Below are 16,715 nucleotides of genomic sequence, written 5' to 3'. Positions count from 1 at the left end.
GAAATTAAAAAAATAGCATACAAAACCCATACCTACGAACGTCCTATAAGCACAAACTACAAAACTATGTTGCAAAAGCCCTGCTATATGAAAAAGCTCTCAGTGAAAAGCAAGTTTGTTGTAAGTTTTCTCTTCCTTCAAATCATCATCAGCAGCAGTAAAATAAATTAGGTGGTTATTTAAATGGGACAAACATATGGGATTCTGCTATGGAAGGTTGTCTTTCAAAACTACTATTGTGGTAATTTCTCTTTGTATTACTAAATATAATTACATACCTTATCATCCATGAGATTTTTTACAAAGACATATATCAATGTTTTATGGAAGTATTTCAATGTCTTTATCACCATTTTATCCATAGCTTCACCTAAAATAAAATGACACCTGAAGTCATTCCAGTCTGGCTCATTTCAACAACCACTGGCAAAATTCTGGCAGAGACTTCTTTTGAGTACTGTGGAGTGCTGTATGTGCGGAAAAATTTAGGTGGGAAGCCTGGAGCCTGTGGTAGTGGAAGAAAAGAAGATGGAGGCAAAGTTCTCACAGTCACAGGGAAGAGGTTGGCGCCCAGGATCCAGCAGGACGCATTAGTTATTTTAGGAACTAGCCTAAAGGCTTTAGCAAATGTCGACTGTGTTTCACTCTTAGGTCTAAATATTGACAGCACGCTCTCTTTCAATGCACACGCTGATAAAGTCTGCAAAAAACTGGCTTCGCGTATTGCCATTTTGCGAAAAATTCGCACGTATTTACCGCTTCCTCAACGCATTCAGTATTACAACTCTATTATTAGTCCGGTTATGAGTTATGTCAGCGCCATCTGGTCAAATTGTGATAAAGAATTGTTATATAGAGTTTTTAAGCTGCAGAAACGCGCTGCTAGAGTCATCCTTTACGCAGAGCGGATGGCTCCATCCGTAGAACTCTTTAATAGACTGAAATGGATTCCTTTTTACGAGAAGTGTAAGATTGACAAAGCGTCGATAATGTTTAAACGAATCCACGGTGCACTACCTAGCTATTTAAACGAGCATATTCCGATCAACAACTCAAGACATTCAAGAACTACGTGCTATTCAAACTTTAATGTACTGTGCCCCAGATATAACAGGGAAACTGAAGGTGGGCGCACTTTTCTCGTCACCGGAACCAAAATTTGGAACGAGATACCACTACGCATACGGATGGCGGACAGCATAAGGTGCTTTAAGCACAATATGTGGACTAATATTTTTTCGCAGCAACAATTTTTAAGTCATTTTTGTGTATAGTTTCCTTTTTAGTTTCTTTACTTATCTTGTAATTATATTATATTATATTAGTTTCTATTTTTATATTGTACTATACTAGTTTTTATATTGTAACTATTTCTGAGTGAGGGCCACAAGTTTATTAGCTATGCTATTATGTGTTACCCTCGTAAAATAAAGTCTTTATTATTATTATTATTACATTAAGGCACTACTTTAACAGATAACGTTAAATATATTATGCTTAAGACCAGCCATATATGTGGAAATTAGGGAACATATGAAAGTGTTCGCCTTTCATTGTTGAGTTCTTGATAAGTTAATATAATATAAAGTATACTTCAATTATAGCGTTCCGTTCGAGTGTTAGGTTCGCGCGCGCAAATGAGCGCGTGCACCTAAATGCTCGTTCTCTCTTAAAAGAGCATGGTGATCTATATTTTTTATTGCTAGGTTAACTGCACAAAATGATTATCTTTAGGTTGAAGAATATAAACAAATAATTCTTCAGAAGGAAAAAAAAAGGATAAAGCTAAAAGCGTGCACAGAACCTTCACTCGAGGATGGAAATTATGACTTCGAGACAACGGAATGACGCAGGCGAGTTTGGTTCATCGTATCTCTTTTTGAGAGAATTGCGACCTATCCTTTTTACTGCGTTTTAAAAACATCTTTCGGGATCTTTTATTTCTGAGGAATCATGATCACCTTAAGGAGCACTAAGGACTGTATAATTGATTAACAGAAGTAGATGGATTTTCTATCGGCAGTTTTAATTTGATTGACGTTAATCATTGGATGGTTTAATCGTTGAATTAATGTATGGTGGAAAGGGTTTAATGAGATTCAGATAGTATCTTAGTTCTTATTTTCACATCCATGAAAGAGGTACTTGATCAGTTTAAGTTAATATGATTGTCTATATGACGAGAGCTTCTCAATAAGAGTATTGTTATTGTTCTTATTTTTTGTTGCTGTAGTATTTTTTTGTACTGATCACTGAGCTGATGATCCATGCTTCAAGCGTTAGTTGATTTTTCATCAACTTAATCATTTAGAGAAAGAGTTCACTGACGCCCACTCTTGAGTTCTAAGACAGAAAATCGTTCATCGATCTTAGTTAAAAAGCGCTCGATATAGAAGTATTCACTCGTTTAAGCGTCACTGTTTAAAATGGACAACGGTGGATACAGAAACCTTTACTGTAGTTGAAACGCAGCTGTAACAGCGCTTATTTTCAAACAGAATCAAGGGCTTGTTGAACTTTTGACTGTTTTTTTAAGCAGGCGAATCAGTGAACTACCCTCAATTTAGTACACACTCGCAAGCACCCATATCATAGCATATAGGACACAGAGTTCGCAGTGTTGTGGTTTGGTCTTTGCCTGTTGTTATGTTTGGATATGCTCGGAGAATTTAAAACCTTTAAAGCTACTCTGTAAAATAGCGCTTAGAATTTTTATTTCACGTTGTTTGTATATCTTAAGTGCAAGCAAAACTGACTGCTCACTTAAATCTTTTGTTCGGCGACTTCTCTTTGGCTTAGATTCACCTTAACCCCTTACGAAAAAAAAAAGCGTCACCGTCCTCATTCCCCTAATGCAGAGTTATTTGACTCAATACTGTGATTATAAATTGTTTGTTCTGATCAAATTACTACGATCAACTTTCCCTCTTATTTTCTTCGACCTTCAACTCACAACCCTTGTGTTACTCAAACAGGTTAAGAATTGTGAATAAGTATAATTCCCTATCATGGCTAACTTATTTCTGAGACCATCTGAATTGGTAATTCTTTAAGAAAACAAAGTGTTTGTTTGGAACGAACCTGTGGGCGTTAAAGCCATTTTTCACTAAGACATAAGTGCAAGCATAAGCAAAACGGTAATAGGGGTGTCTACAGCACAAGTATTAGCATGAGTACGTGGCAGTGAAGATGAGCACAACACAAGCAAAAACTTTCTTCAACACACATTAAAGGACATTTGCAATGCGGTACTGCAAGTTTCCCAACAGAAAGTTAACCTTCTTCAACAGGAGCTCAGACTTCACAGGGAACAGCTATTTGCGAGACTAAGCATAGACTCAGCTCTTTTTCTATGGAATGGAACCCTTTCCCAACCGACCGTGCCATACGGCACACGTGTGTACCAAAGCCAACTTTCAGGGGTGGTGTTCATATGAATTTATTGAGAAATTGCGAGATGAAATTTGTTTGTGAAGTTTTAAAATGGCAGCACTTTTCAATTCAGATAGTGAGGAAGAAGAGTTCATTGGCTTCACTATTGAACCGGAGTTTGAAAGAAATAATCTCAAGTCAGAATCTGACATTTCTGTTTCGTCAGTTGACACGGAGGATTTGCCAGATCTCAATCTTAGCGATCAGGAAAGTGGCAAAGAAGATGAACAAGAGTGGAACGAGGATCCTGGTCCAGTTGTTGTTAATCCGTTCGTCGCGAATACCAGCCTGGTCAGGGACGTTCAAGGTTATTTGACCATAAAATTTTTTAATCTAATGTTTAAGGACAGCAATTTTGACAGAATTGCAGAGGAAACGAATTGTTATGCGCGGCAAGCTATGGTAACAAAACCAGACCTTGCTTGGTGTGAAATTGATACCGAAAAAGTGAAGGCATTCTTTGCATTAAATATCCTGTTTGGGATTAAACAATTGCCTGAAGTCCACTTATACTGGTCCAAAAATCAGCTTCTCGGAGTCCCAGAAGTGCAAAAGATTTTTCCAAGGAACCAATTTGCCAAAATATCACAATATCTTCATCTAAACAATAAGAGAAGAGAATTGCTACGTGGGCACGCAAACCACAACAAATTGTTCAAAGTGCAACCTCTTCTCGATTCTGTTGTAGAGGCTATTAAAAGCGAGTACAGGCCGTCGAAAAATATTTCGATCAATGAGGCATTATTTCTTTTTAAAGGAAGACTTTCCCTTAAACAATACATGCCATGTCCACAATCGTACTCGATCCTTGGTAGGCAAAAATCACCATGTTTTTGTCGATAATTTTTTCAATTCTCTTGCTCTTGCGGAAGATTTGCTTCGAGATCAAATTTATGTCTGTGGAACCGTCCGTGGAAATCGACAAGGTATCCCCTGTGCAATTGCCCCTTCGACTCAAAGAGTCAAGCGACTTTAACAAGGAGAGTCGTTGTTTCTTCGTAAAGAGAACATTGTTGTTACTGTATGGAAAGATAAGCAGCCAATATATTTTTTGAGCTCTCAGTCCGATCCCGTGGGGAATGACACTGTCATGAAGACATACAACAACAACATTGGCAGTGTAGACTTGAACGATCAGACATGGGGCTACTACATGGCTGGAAGAAAATCGAAAAAGTGGTGGCGTTGACTCACGTGGTTCTTTGTTGATGTTGCCATTGTAAATGCTTATATTTTGGAGAAACTGTCCCCGCATCACTGATCAAGAACCCAACTGGCCTTTCGTTTAGATCTTGTGAAGTTACTTATCGGAAATTTTTGGCACAGTGATTGTCTGCAAGTTCTGGGCACCTAGAAGGAGGGCATTGGCCCATCAAGTTCTCTAAAGGTCACTGTAAGCGCTGTTTAAAGCGAAACAAGGAAATGTGGTGCCGAATGGCGTGTGAACTTTGCGCAAACGCATTTGTTTAGACTGTTTTAAGAACCATACCGTGGACAATCTCGCTTGAACATTGGCATGAAATTAAAAAACTCGAGCTTGTAAAAACTGATTTTTTGTGATGATTTTTTTGTGACGAATTTTTGAAGAATTCACCACCGAGTCAGTCCAAGATAGCACTAATAATTCTCTATCACCTATTTTCTCCATTCAATAGATTAGTTAGATGCAGTTTGTCCTTAAATGTAACAATTTTCTGTGAGACATGGATGAGTTCATGAGCAACATGGATGGTTGAGATTTCTATTCACTCAATTTGAGCTCTTAATATTTGCTGAATGCATGCTTAAAAGAAAATCTTTTTGGCAGCACTGGAAAGTTTATTATCTTAGGAACAAAGTTTCTTTGTATTGTTTCTTGAATAAATGAGTAGTTTCTGATATATTGATTAAAATTTGTAGTGTTACTTTGTGTTGATTTTGGTTCCCTTGACTTTGGCAGATGGGGTAGTATTACACACTGTCACCCTTGGACGGGAACGGGTTAAGAGTGAAAACGCCACTCTACTCCACACCCTGAAAGGAAGACTATTCCTCTCGATCCTGGATTGAATTTACCCAATGCCATTGTGACAGATAATCCACCCACAACCAGAAGCAGTCTATGCTACAACAGGTGGAACAGGCTCTTAAGGAAACGTCAGCATTTCCACCAAAAACGCAGATTGCCCAACACCGTCAATTTGGATCAGCTACACCAGTTGGACCCTGTTAACCTTTCGAGCATGTCCATGGATGCAGATCAGGTCAAATTGCTGAGGAAAGGATCATTGTTTTGCCCAATGCCTAAGGACATCAATTGGCAGAGCATATATGATGACTTGGAAGTATTTGAAACTTGACTACGAACAGCAGCTTTCTTCGTTGACAACTATCCCGATGACAACTTGGCAGTTCCTAGCCACCTACCTTGGGTTCCAAAGGATTGTAAATGAAAACCTCTAATGTCAAGGTACCCTGAACTTGAATTACTTTTAGCTAATGGATAACATGATCTTATTAATCATGAGAACATCAGGCAAGTTAGTGATAACCTTTCTAAAAAAGAACAGGCTGTGCTTAAAGAACTTAAAAATTATATTGTAGTGATTCGTATATAGGACAAAGGCCCCTGATTTGTGTAAATTGATGAAAAGGAGTACGAGGAAAAAATGTTTGGTCAGCTCAACAACCAGTTACATTATAAATCTTTGCAATCGGATCCAACCTCTAAACATTTGGCATTAGTGGAGAGTTGGTGTTCCAAATGGCATGGAAAGGGTGAGATTTCTCCCAAAGTAGCTAAGCGGGTTTTAGGCTACATCCACACAGTGCCAAACAAATTTCTGACTGGCCGAAAATTTCAACCGAACATTCTGTTCACACGGAACTGTGCGAAAGTTTCCTTCAGTTCAGATGGAACTGATAACCAGATGAAGTTTGTGACACTTGTCGGTGGTTTTACCATCTCCTCATGTGCACAACATTTCTTTAACCAAATGCAAAATGGCTTCCAGAAAGAGAAAAGCCAATTTGGATGGTAGCATGGATAACGAGTATTTCACTTGGATGGATAAGGAGACAGCACTACTGCTTAATGTTGCTTTATCATATAAAAATGAGAAAACATCAAGAATGGGAATCGATATGAACAAGGTATGAGGAATTACAAGAACTTTCCATTGAAAGATATTCAAACAACGATGAATTCGAAGTAGACCCAGCACAGTTTCCAAACTGTAAGGATACTGGCATATTCTCCAAAGAAAAGATAAATGCGAAGTTGAAGAGGATAAAGTTCGGTTATCAGAAAGTTGTAGATTCTGGAAGATGAAGCGGAGGTGGAAGAGTGGTAATAATACTATTTGACAAATGCGCTGAACTATGGAATGGATGTCTGGCTGTCGAAGCTATGGATAATGGTATTGAGACAGCGGAAGAGATACCCGGTGATGGTAATCCTGACGAAAGTGAATTGGGGCTACTACCTTTCGCAGCAAATGACCCTGCAAGGGAGGATAGCACTGGTGTGACAACCTGAGATGAAAGTGCCAAGGATGCAGTTGAAAAAACTGTTGATGCAAGAAGAAACTTGATTTCTAAGCTAAAAAAGGAAAAAAATTCCAAGCTTACGACGAAAACCACAACAGAAAACAGAATGTTAGCCCTTGGACATGAAGAACTCCAGTTGAAAAAGAGAATGATCGATCAGCTTGAAAAGTCAGAAGAAAAATACATGGAAAGTATGCAAAGTTTTACCGCTAGTTTACATTCTTTAAGCTCCACATTGCAGAATGGATTCAACATGCTAGGGATGATGATGCAGCAGAATCATCAGCAGAACCAGCATCTTAGGGTTAGTACAACCATCCCCAATATCAGCAACAGCAAAGCAACATGTCAGGTGTTTGGCATTTACAGGATCCTTCTCATTTTAATAAGTGTTGAACATTAACATCACATTGTGTCTACTCTTAACTGTTGGATTGTGCACTGTTTTAGCACTCTGTTAACAAAGTTGAGTTGTGTTTATTATATGCACTGCCAGTTTGCCTGCTCACTAGGCAGAAAGACATGGGTAGGCTTACCTTGTTATTGCACTATTTACCTCAGAGATTTTCAGTTTTTGTGTGCATTACACTGTACCAGTAACAATTTCATCAATATAATTAGTTAAATTTCTTCTATGTTACTTGTTGCCATTAATAGTCGTTGAGTGTCATGTTTGTAAGTACTAACTTTCTAACTTCATAAGGTTCATGCTTGTTGAATAACATTCAATCACAAGAATGTTGTCATCTTTATTTTATTACCTAGCAAGATCAACACAAGTATCTTGGAATAAAAACATGCCTAAGGTGGACAGAACTGATATCTTGCTGTACTGGTATGAACAGGAAACTATCTGACAATATCAAAGGCAAGGGTAGAAGTAATTTTGAACATTTAAAACCACAACAGAGTGTCAAATGGTGCCGATTAGGTGTGATCTCTGAAATACCAAACTTCTGAGAAGGAGTCACCAAGCAAAGTCATTTACTTCCTGTTTGAAAATTCTTTGCAATTGGCCAATTTGGATTGGCAGCATTGTTAGTTGAAATATTCCACAAAAACTTTACGAATCTGTTTACTCCTAGTAGCCATTGTACCTTGATTCCTAGCAGCTGTAGTGCCAGGTTGAAACTCCCGTCATACTTAATTGCTTTGTCAATAGCCTCATTGGATATATGATCACCATTCACCTCACAGTAGTTGTGTAGAATAAAGCATGAATGTATTACATGAGGTAAATCTCAGCGCTCCAAATCTTCCCTTAAGTCTGCCGAAGGCACATTTGATGACCATGCGTGCAGAACAATTACCCCCCTTGGGAACGCTTTCATTAAATAAGGCAATAGTGGGTATGCTGGATCCCCAAGCACACAAATCGGAACAGGATCAGTGCCAGGCACTAGAACCCTTGGTAAAGATGGTATAGAGCCATTTCTTAACATTTCATTGATTTTAGAATTACAGAAAATTCTGGAGTCGTGGAGTCACTCCCCGGCCATTTTATCACGACGTCAGTGAAACAGTATCTGTAATCACAGCTGGCTTGCACGTTTAATGAGTATCTGTTTTTCCGGTTAATGTAAGCAGTTGCATTTTCTAAGGGTTGTTTAATAAATACACGTGTTCCATCGACAGCTCCTATGCATTGTGGAAAGCCATGAGCATCATAAAAATTGGCTACTGCGTCATACACTTCTTCTTCTGATTTTGGTAATCTAATGTAATCAGGCCCAGAGATAATTGAAATGCATCTGCAAACTCTTCAAACAGTTTCAGACACAGTTGATTTTCTGATGCCAAATGCATTAGCAACCTTGTGGTATCTCCCCTCGTCTGATAAATAGTACAAAGTTACAGCTAACTGCTTCTCAACATCAATTGCAGATCTCATGTTTGGAGATTGTTTCTGCAGAAAAGGTTTGACCTTGTCGCACAGTTTCATGAAACTCTCCTTGGACATTCGAAAGTTTTCACGCCACTCATCCAACACGACAGTATTGTTGACAAAATTGTCCCTCCAAAGTGATGTCCTCCCAGATCTAATCCAGTGTTTTCCCTGCTTCGACGTCTTCAATTTACAGATAGATGAGCTATGATTAACTTGATTCTACCTCGCATTTGCGAGTTTGATTTCGGGCAAGGTCGCTTGAAGCACTAGTCGCTCCCACAAAATTTTCAGAAATTTCATGCATTTCTCGTTCAGAGCCTCAAGCCGAAGATACTAGCGATGTCAAAACAATCTGAGGACGATCTCCTCGCCGACGAAATTGAGGACGAGGGCAAAGAAGACCAGATAAACAAGGATTCGCTACCCGACGAACGCAACGCGGTGCCTGCACACGCTTCACGACAACTCAAGGACAAAACAGCTGCTTCCTCGGAAGAAATTAGCCAACTCACCCACGCAATTCTAGGCCTGACAAAAAGCCTGCCAGAACTCATCAATTCGCCGCGGGGAGAGACAAAAGACAAAGGAAAACGGCCTGTGAGCAAATCTCCAAACGCTGTTCCCACCAAAAAAGCAAAAAACAAAGATGGCGAGGCGAGAAGCTCCACGAGCGCCTCCGACCAGTCAACTGACTGCGAGAAACTCTATGACTCTGTGTTAAACAACAACAGTGATGAGTCAGAGCCAAACACCACTCGTAGTGGTGATGAGGATAATTTCCTCTCGGAACTTGTAAAAGAATACGAGTCTGACGATATCGTGGGCGAAAGCCTCGAAAATGAGAAACTAGCCAAGCTAGTTGACAAAATGTTCCACTGCAATCTAAGTGAGAAAAATCTCAAAGACCGGCTTGAGAGGAAGGAGAGACCGGCTAATTGTACTACAGCCAAGCCTCCCAAGGTAAACCCGGGCATTTGGCGTCGACTGAGAGAGCCAACTAAGAAGAGGGATTTACAATTTTTTAAAATACAACAAGCCCTTACAAAAGGCATCCTGCCAGTTGTCCGAATCACGGTCAAGCTTATGCAGGCAAAATCGCTTAATGCTGATGAATGCCATGACCTAAAGAAACAGGGGCTGGAGGCCATGTCCCTCCTCACTCATGCCTCTTATGAAATAAACATGCAGTGCCGTCTTCTACTGAGACCAGATATTGGGAGGGAATACTCAGCTCTCTGCTCCTCCCAATTGCCATTTACAGATTTTCTCTTTGGAGATGATCTACAAAAGCATTTGAAAGATATTGGCGATCAAAACAAAATCGGGGCCAAGATCACCCCTAATTATAAAGGGCATCGCCCTTCTCCAGGAAGACCTGGCAATAACAGCTATAATGGCTATAAGCAGTCAAAAAACTGGAGAGACAACAACTTCAAACCTTGGAAATCCAAGAACAATGCCAACCGGGACAAGACAACCTGGACAAGCCAATAGAACACTTGCTGGCAGCTACTAGCACAGTAAGTATATGTTCGCCTCTTTGTACCAATGTATATATTGCTGGAAACATAGCTAAGCATTTCAGTGCTTGGCAGACGCTCACGTCTGACCCCTACATTTTACGCATCGTTAAGGGTTACCAACTAGAGTTTTGCAACCCTCCTTGCCAGGCGCTCACCCCTGGAGCTGTCAAACTTTCTTGTAAAGAGACAGATATTGCTACTACTGAAATTAACAAACTTTTAACTAAAGGGGTCATTAGGAAAGCTACTCATGTTCCTGGTGAATTTATCTCAACAATTTTCACAGTTTTCACTATTTTGAACTTGAAAAAGCTAAATGAGCATATTGAGTACCATCACTTCAAGATGGATTCACTGCCTAACGCACTTCAACTTATGAAGCCTAATTGTTGGATGGCTGTATTAGACCTAAAAGATGCATACTACTCTGTTCCTATTAGGACTGAGGACAGAAAATACCTTCGTTTCGAGCACGAAGGCCAACTTTATGAATTTGTTTGCCTTCCTAATGGCCTCTCTAGTGCACCCAGAATTTTTACCAAATTGTTAAAACCTGCCCTTGCCAAATTAAGGGAGGATGGGGTGCTTCTAGTAATTTACATTGATGACATTATACTTTTTGCTGATGACCCTCAGACATTGGTCATATTTATACAAAGGGCTATTACATTGTTGCAGTCTCTGGGATTCACTATCCATTCTGATAAATCCCAACTTGTCCCATCCCAGAGAGTCAATTTCCTGGGTTTCATTTTAGACTCGGTTGTGATGACAGTCTCTATGAAATCGGACAAGGCTGATAAAGCGAAATCAGCCATTTTACAGCTCCTCAGAACGGAGCAGCCTCTTATTAGAGAGGTTGCATCTGTAGTTGGGCAAATGGTGTCATGTTTTCCTGGAGTCAAATATGGCCCACTGTATTACCGTGCTCTTGAAAATGACAAAACTGATGCTTTAAAGACGAATGGGTGGAACTTAGATGACAGAATGCTCATCTCTGATATAGCTAAGAAAGACATGTCTTGGTGGCTTTCAAATATTGACAATGATCCATGCCATGTCCGGCCTATGAAATACAAATTAACCCTTAAATGTGATAGCTCTCTAGAAGGATGGGGAAGTGTTATTGAAAATTCTTCCCTTGCCGCAAATGGGCGATGGTCCCACAGTGAGAGTATGTGCCACATAAACTATTTGGGGATAAAAGCAGTCCTGTTTGGCCGTCAGTCCTTGTGCTCAGACTTAACAAACTGTAACATCAAAGTATTGTCTGATAACCAAACTGCGGTTTCCTACTTGAGAAATATGGGTGGCACTCACTCTCGGGACTGTAATGAGATTGCAAGAGAAACTCTTATGTGGTGCAAAGACAGGGGCATATCCTTAGCTGTCACCCATTTACCTGGAAAACTTAATGTTGAAGCTGACCTAGCAAGTAGACATTTTCGTGATGACACCGAATGGTCATTAGACACTCATGTTTATAACAGCTTAATTACTAAATGGGGTAATCCTGAGATTGATCTTTTTGCATCACGGTTGAATGCAAAACTGCCCTGCTACGCAGCATGGAAACCTGACCCATGTGCTCATTTTATTGATGCCTTTACACTTGACTGGTCTGTGTTTAAACTTGTTTACTGCTTCCCACCTTTCAGTGTTATTGGGAAAGTACTTCAGAAGATAATATTCTCCGAGACAACAGCAATCCTAGTTCTCCCCGACTGGCCAACACAGTTTTGGTACCCATGAGTAATGTCAATGCTAGTGGCGCCTCTACACCGAATAAAGCTGCAGAAGTCAACCCTGACCCTTCCCCACGATGTCAAGAACGTCCATCCCCTCTACCCCAAGCTCCGACTGATTGGCTGTCTTGTGTCAGGAAATCCCTCCAGCTGCAAGGAATAACTGGTGAAACTTTGAACATTATTATTGATTCTTGGAGAGAAAGTACCCAGAAGCAATACAGATCCAGCATATCAGCTTGGATAAATTACTGTAAAGAACAGAAGATCAGCATTACAACACCTTCATTACCACAACTGTTGAACTTTCTAACTCTTCAGTCCAAAAAGCTTAGCTACAGTGCTCTAGGGACCACTAGAAGTGCTCTTTCCTCCTTCATCAATATTGATGGCTTCAAAGTAGGAGAACACTCTATTATTTCACGTTTTATGTCGGGTGCTTTCAACAGGAAACCAACTTTCCCCAGATATGTGGAAACATGGAACCCCCAAATTGTTCTCAGCCACCTCAAGGGCTATCCTGACACCAAGGAAATGTCTCTGAAGCAATTGACTTTGAAACTGACTATGATTTTGGCCTTAGTTACTGCACAACGAACACAGACTCTTAAGTTGCTGTCAATCAATGACATGCAATCTAAAGATGGAGAAAATGTTTTTCAAATTACTTCCATTCTAAAGCAAACAAGTGCTCATGGTGGCCGGCAAAGACACCTGCCACCTATTGTGTTGAAGAAATATGACCATGATAAAACTTCGCGTTTTTACATTGTTACAAGAGTATCTTATTAGAACTTCTAACTTAAGGGGTTCATGTTTTCAACTCCTGATTTGCCACTGCAAGCCTCATGGGCCTGCTTCTAAAGACACTATTTCTAGGTGGCTCAAACAAGTTATGCTTGACGCTGGAATTAATACCTCTGTTTTTAAGCCTCACTCCACCAGAAGTGCAGCCACTTTTGCTGCAAAGTCAGCTGATATTCCTCTAGATGAAATTATGACCACAGCTGGCTGGCGTTCAAGCTCTGTGTTTGCTGTTTATTATAACAAACCACTGTTAAATGATAGTTCCTTTGCCAACAGTGTACTGGGAAAGAATTAGTGCCTTGGTAATAAATGCCATGCTTACGTTTCCTTATCTGGAATGTGTATTCTTTATTTTTTGAGAGCCCTATAGAGCTCTAAAATCTCATGTGATCTCAGAATGTATGCAAATGCGAGGTAGAATTGAATAATTAAACGAGACTTACCTGTAAGTTGAAGTTTGATTGAGATTCTACCGTAGCATTTGCAGAAATGAAGAGATCACATCCCTCCCTTCCCCTGTTCATATCATCCTATGGTGTTGCATACACCATATATTTACTATTCATCTATGGGGTGGTCTACAGGACTCCTCAAAAAAAAAAAAAAAAACGCTTTCAAGACTGAGCTCGAAGTCACGTGACTTCCTATCTCATGTCATCTCTTCATTTCTGCAAATACTACGGTAGAATCTCAATCAAACTTCAACTTACAGGTAAGTCTCGTTTAATTATTCAATTTTCTGACATTAACAAGATACCAACACAACGTCACCTACATGCGTGGTAAGCTTGGCATGTCCTACACATTTGTAAGATGATATTATGTACCAAAGCTGTAATATTACCAGCACCGCAATCAATAAACCAACACGTTCCACCTTTGTATAAAATTGTTAACATGTTATTTAACTTAGCAGGTAATTTAGTGTTAACAACTGGGTTGAAAACGTAAATTAGCCACCGTAAAGGGTAAAAAAGCTGACGTTTTGAGTGTTAGCCCTTTGTCAGCAATAGACGAAGGGCTAATGCTCGAAACATCAGCTTTTTTACCCTTTACGGTGGCTAATTTACGTTTTCAACCCAGTTGTTAACACTAAATTACCTGCTATACTCTCCCACCGACGCAGCACCACAGTTTCTTTAGAAACTTACCCCTTTATTGTTATTTAACTTAGTTACCACACATCCATGCAGCCACTCGGACGTGAAAGGTGCTCACACCATGGCGGTCAAATAGTTGACTGCACTGGCTAAAAATTCGTCCTTGATTTTGGTGTTCAAATTTTTGAATGCTTGAGCATCCAAATTTTCATATGTTTGGCATGCTTCCTTGTGAACGAATTGCCTGAGTGCACAAATTTTCGGCCGGTCGAAAATTCGTCTAGCACTGTGTGAACGTAGCCTTAAATAAAGAAGTGAGACCAGGAGTTGCGTTTGGAAACATCAAAACACACAAAACAGGCAACCCGCTCAGACTTATTACATCTTGTTGTGGCATGGCAAATAGAAAACTTATCAGCCTTTACTGAATTTTATTTACAACCACTTGCTCAAAAATTACCATCGTTTATTAAGGACACCACTGATCTTCTTAACAAAATAGAACATCTCAACACAAGCGTTCCCTTTCCAACTGGCACCTTACTGGTCTCGTGGGACATGGTTTCAATGTTTCCTAACATTGATAACAAACTCGGCCTCTTTGCATTCAGGAAGGCTTTGAATGCTAGAGAAAACATATTTCCATCCACAACTTGTATTTTAGAAGCTATAAAAATTTGTTTGAAAAGCAACCATTCTGTTTTTAAAGAGAATTTCTTTCTTCAAATCCATGGCACAGTTATGGGTCCCAAAAATGCTTAGTTTTTAGCTAAGTTTTCTGGTCCGAAAAAGCCGTCTTTATGGTGGCGATATAGAGACCATGAATTTGATCTTTGGCAGCAAGGCCTTCCTGCCCTACATCAATTTACTGATTACATTAATTCTCTGTACCCTACTATTAAATTTGAGTTAGTTTTTTCTGAGCATGAGCTTAACGTACTTGATCTTACTTTACATCTTAACAATGGATTTATTAGGACAGACGTCTATTCCAAACCTACAGATAGTCACTTACATCCTCCGCCTTCTAGCTACCATCCTAAGCATTATTAGGGAAAAATTGTGTTTAGTTCTGACAAATTTTCAGTATTTTATGGCCACGCATTTCAAGTTTATTTTCCCAGGTTTCAACCTAGTTCTTGTGTTCTGTTTGTTTCTTCACTCGACCGGTTAAACAGGAAAGGATGATGAACAGTTTGTTCTATTCAAATTGTTGCTATCATTGTAAAATTATAACCAGAGCAATTGAATTGATAATGTATATCATAAAATATTATATTAAGGGTTTTCATGGTTTTTTGGGCAAATATCTTCCATATGTATTCGCATACTTTCGCATTTGAAATATTGGTTTTTCGGGTTTTCCTTCTAGTAAGTTAAATAAAATGTAAAAAAACCAGTAGCTTTTAAATAGATTTTTGTTGTTACTCACTTTCATCATATGCACCTGCTTGTCGGCACTTTTGTTATTTATAACATGGTTTTTTAGGTAAATATGGGTGTTAATGGTCTTTCTGGAAAAATTGGTTTTCATGGTAGTTAGCAGCTGAATTTATACTCGTAACTTTAACTTCTTTTCATATGATAGTTTCCACACCAACCTTGCATAGATAAACAGAAACTTTTATTTGCTTTTCCGTTTTTATTTCCGAAGCTGCTCTGCTGTAATCAAGATAGGTATTATTTTTTATACCAGAGCTGTAAATTTGCACCTAAGTTTCCTACTTTAATGGCCTCGAGTTTATTGCATCCGTCTTTTAATTTTGAAATTCTTTCCGTCGTAGAAACAGATGGAATATTTAAGTTGTTTTCGTTTAACTTCACAGAGACCTTTTCTGCTCCTTTGTGTCCCTATTCAAATATTGCGACTTGTGTAACAATAGCACCTCACACCAGTTAGTTCTTAAGCAAGTACCTTGTACAGTTTTGATGATTACAGTTTTAGTTTTGACTCTAGCATGTTGTGTGTTAGAGTGCTCTACAAATAAAAGTCTACTGTGGAACCAAAATGCTGTCTCCTCCCTGATGTGCGTACAAGCTCACTCGAAGTAGATCTCTGCGTGCCAGGAAATCGTGACGAGTTTCTGTTCTTGCAAGCCGAGTGGTCTCAACCGAGTTAATTCCCCCCGTTTGTACGTTTTCCGAAAATTCCAGTTTAGTGCGCAAAAACCTTTTATTGTCACAGCATGTTTTCAAGGCTTTTCCTTTTGGAGTTGCCAAAAGATTGAGAAGAAATTGCTCTGAAGAAGTTTTTCCTGTCAAGAGAATGGCTGAGTACAAAGAGTATCTTGTTAACCAGGGCTATCCCTCTAAATTAGTTTTGGAGTTCTTTAAACCCTTCACCATTCTTAGAAATGATCTACTTAGGAATCGTGGAAAAGAAACGAAGAAATTATTTCCATTTGTTATTACATTTAATCCAAATTAACCTGACATAGGTAACATAATCAGAAAGCATTTGCTCATTCTACAATACAACCCCAAATTAAAAGAACTTTTTCCTTAAGGTTCTATCATACCATCTTTTCATTGATCAAAAAATCTCAAAGAATTATTAGCACCATCTCATTTTGAAACTGTCAATGAGGGACAAAGAATTTATCACAACAATGGCTGCTTCAAATGCAATAGGAATAGCTGCGACCTCTGTCAGAACTTCTTTGTTGAATCTCATTCATTCCAGACTTTCTTG

General features: G+C 39.2%; 2 protein-coding genes and 2 pseudogenes across 2 annotated transcripts; 3 read left to right on the top strand and 1 right to left on the bottom strand.

Moving 5' to 3' along the window:
• The first annotated feature begins 380 nt into the window (after positions 1-380).
• LOC149050421 (uncharacterized) lies at positions 381-1,335 on the top strand. The gene has a single exon (XM_089192627.1). The coding sequence runs from the start codon at positions 381-383 to the stop codon at positions 1,272-1,274; it is 894 nt and encodes a 297-aa protein (XP_089048753.1). The 3' UTR covers positions 1,275-1,335.
• A 6,663-nt stretch (positions 1,336-7,998) lies between these two features.
• On the bottom strand, positions 7,999-14,583 carry LOC149050418 (uncharacterized; annotated as a pseudogene).
• Positions 9,049-11,932, top strand: LOC149050420 (uncharacterized). The gene has a single exon (XM_089197765.1). The coding sequence runs from the start codon at positions 9,188-9,190 to the stop codon at positions 10,340-10,342; it is 1,155 nt and encodes a 384-aa protein (XP_089053891.1). The 5' UTR covers positions 9,049-9,187; the 3' UTR covers positions 10,343-11,932.
• On the top strand, positions 10,717-13,218 carry LOC149050419 (uncharacterized; annotated as a pseudogene).
• Positions 14,584-16,715: the final 2,132 nt, after the last annotated feature.

This window comes from Pocillopora damicornis, chromosome 2, assembly GCF_964200805.1.
Source record: "Pocillopora damicornis chromosome 2, jaPocDami1.2, whole genome shotgun sequence".
In the NCBI taxonomy this organism is placed as follows: Eukaryota; Metazoa; Cnidaria; class Anthozoa; order Scleractinia; family Pocilloporidae; genus Pocillopora; species Pocillopora damicornis.
The sequence above is the reverse complement of the archived record's forward strand: the minus strand, read 5'-3'. Positions and strand labels throughout refer to the sequence as shown.

Bases quoted from the DNA above. Each gene is read 5' to 3' on its own strand.
- LOC149050421 (XM_089192627.1), top strand. From the start codon at position 381: ATGACACCTGAAGTCATTCCAGTCTGGCTCATTTCAACAACCACTGGC.
- LOC149050420 (XM_089197765.1), top strand. From the start codon at position 9,188: ATGTCAAAACAATCTGAGGACGATCTCCTCGCCGACGAAATTGAGGAC.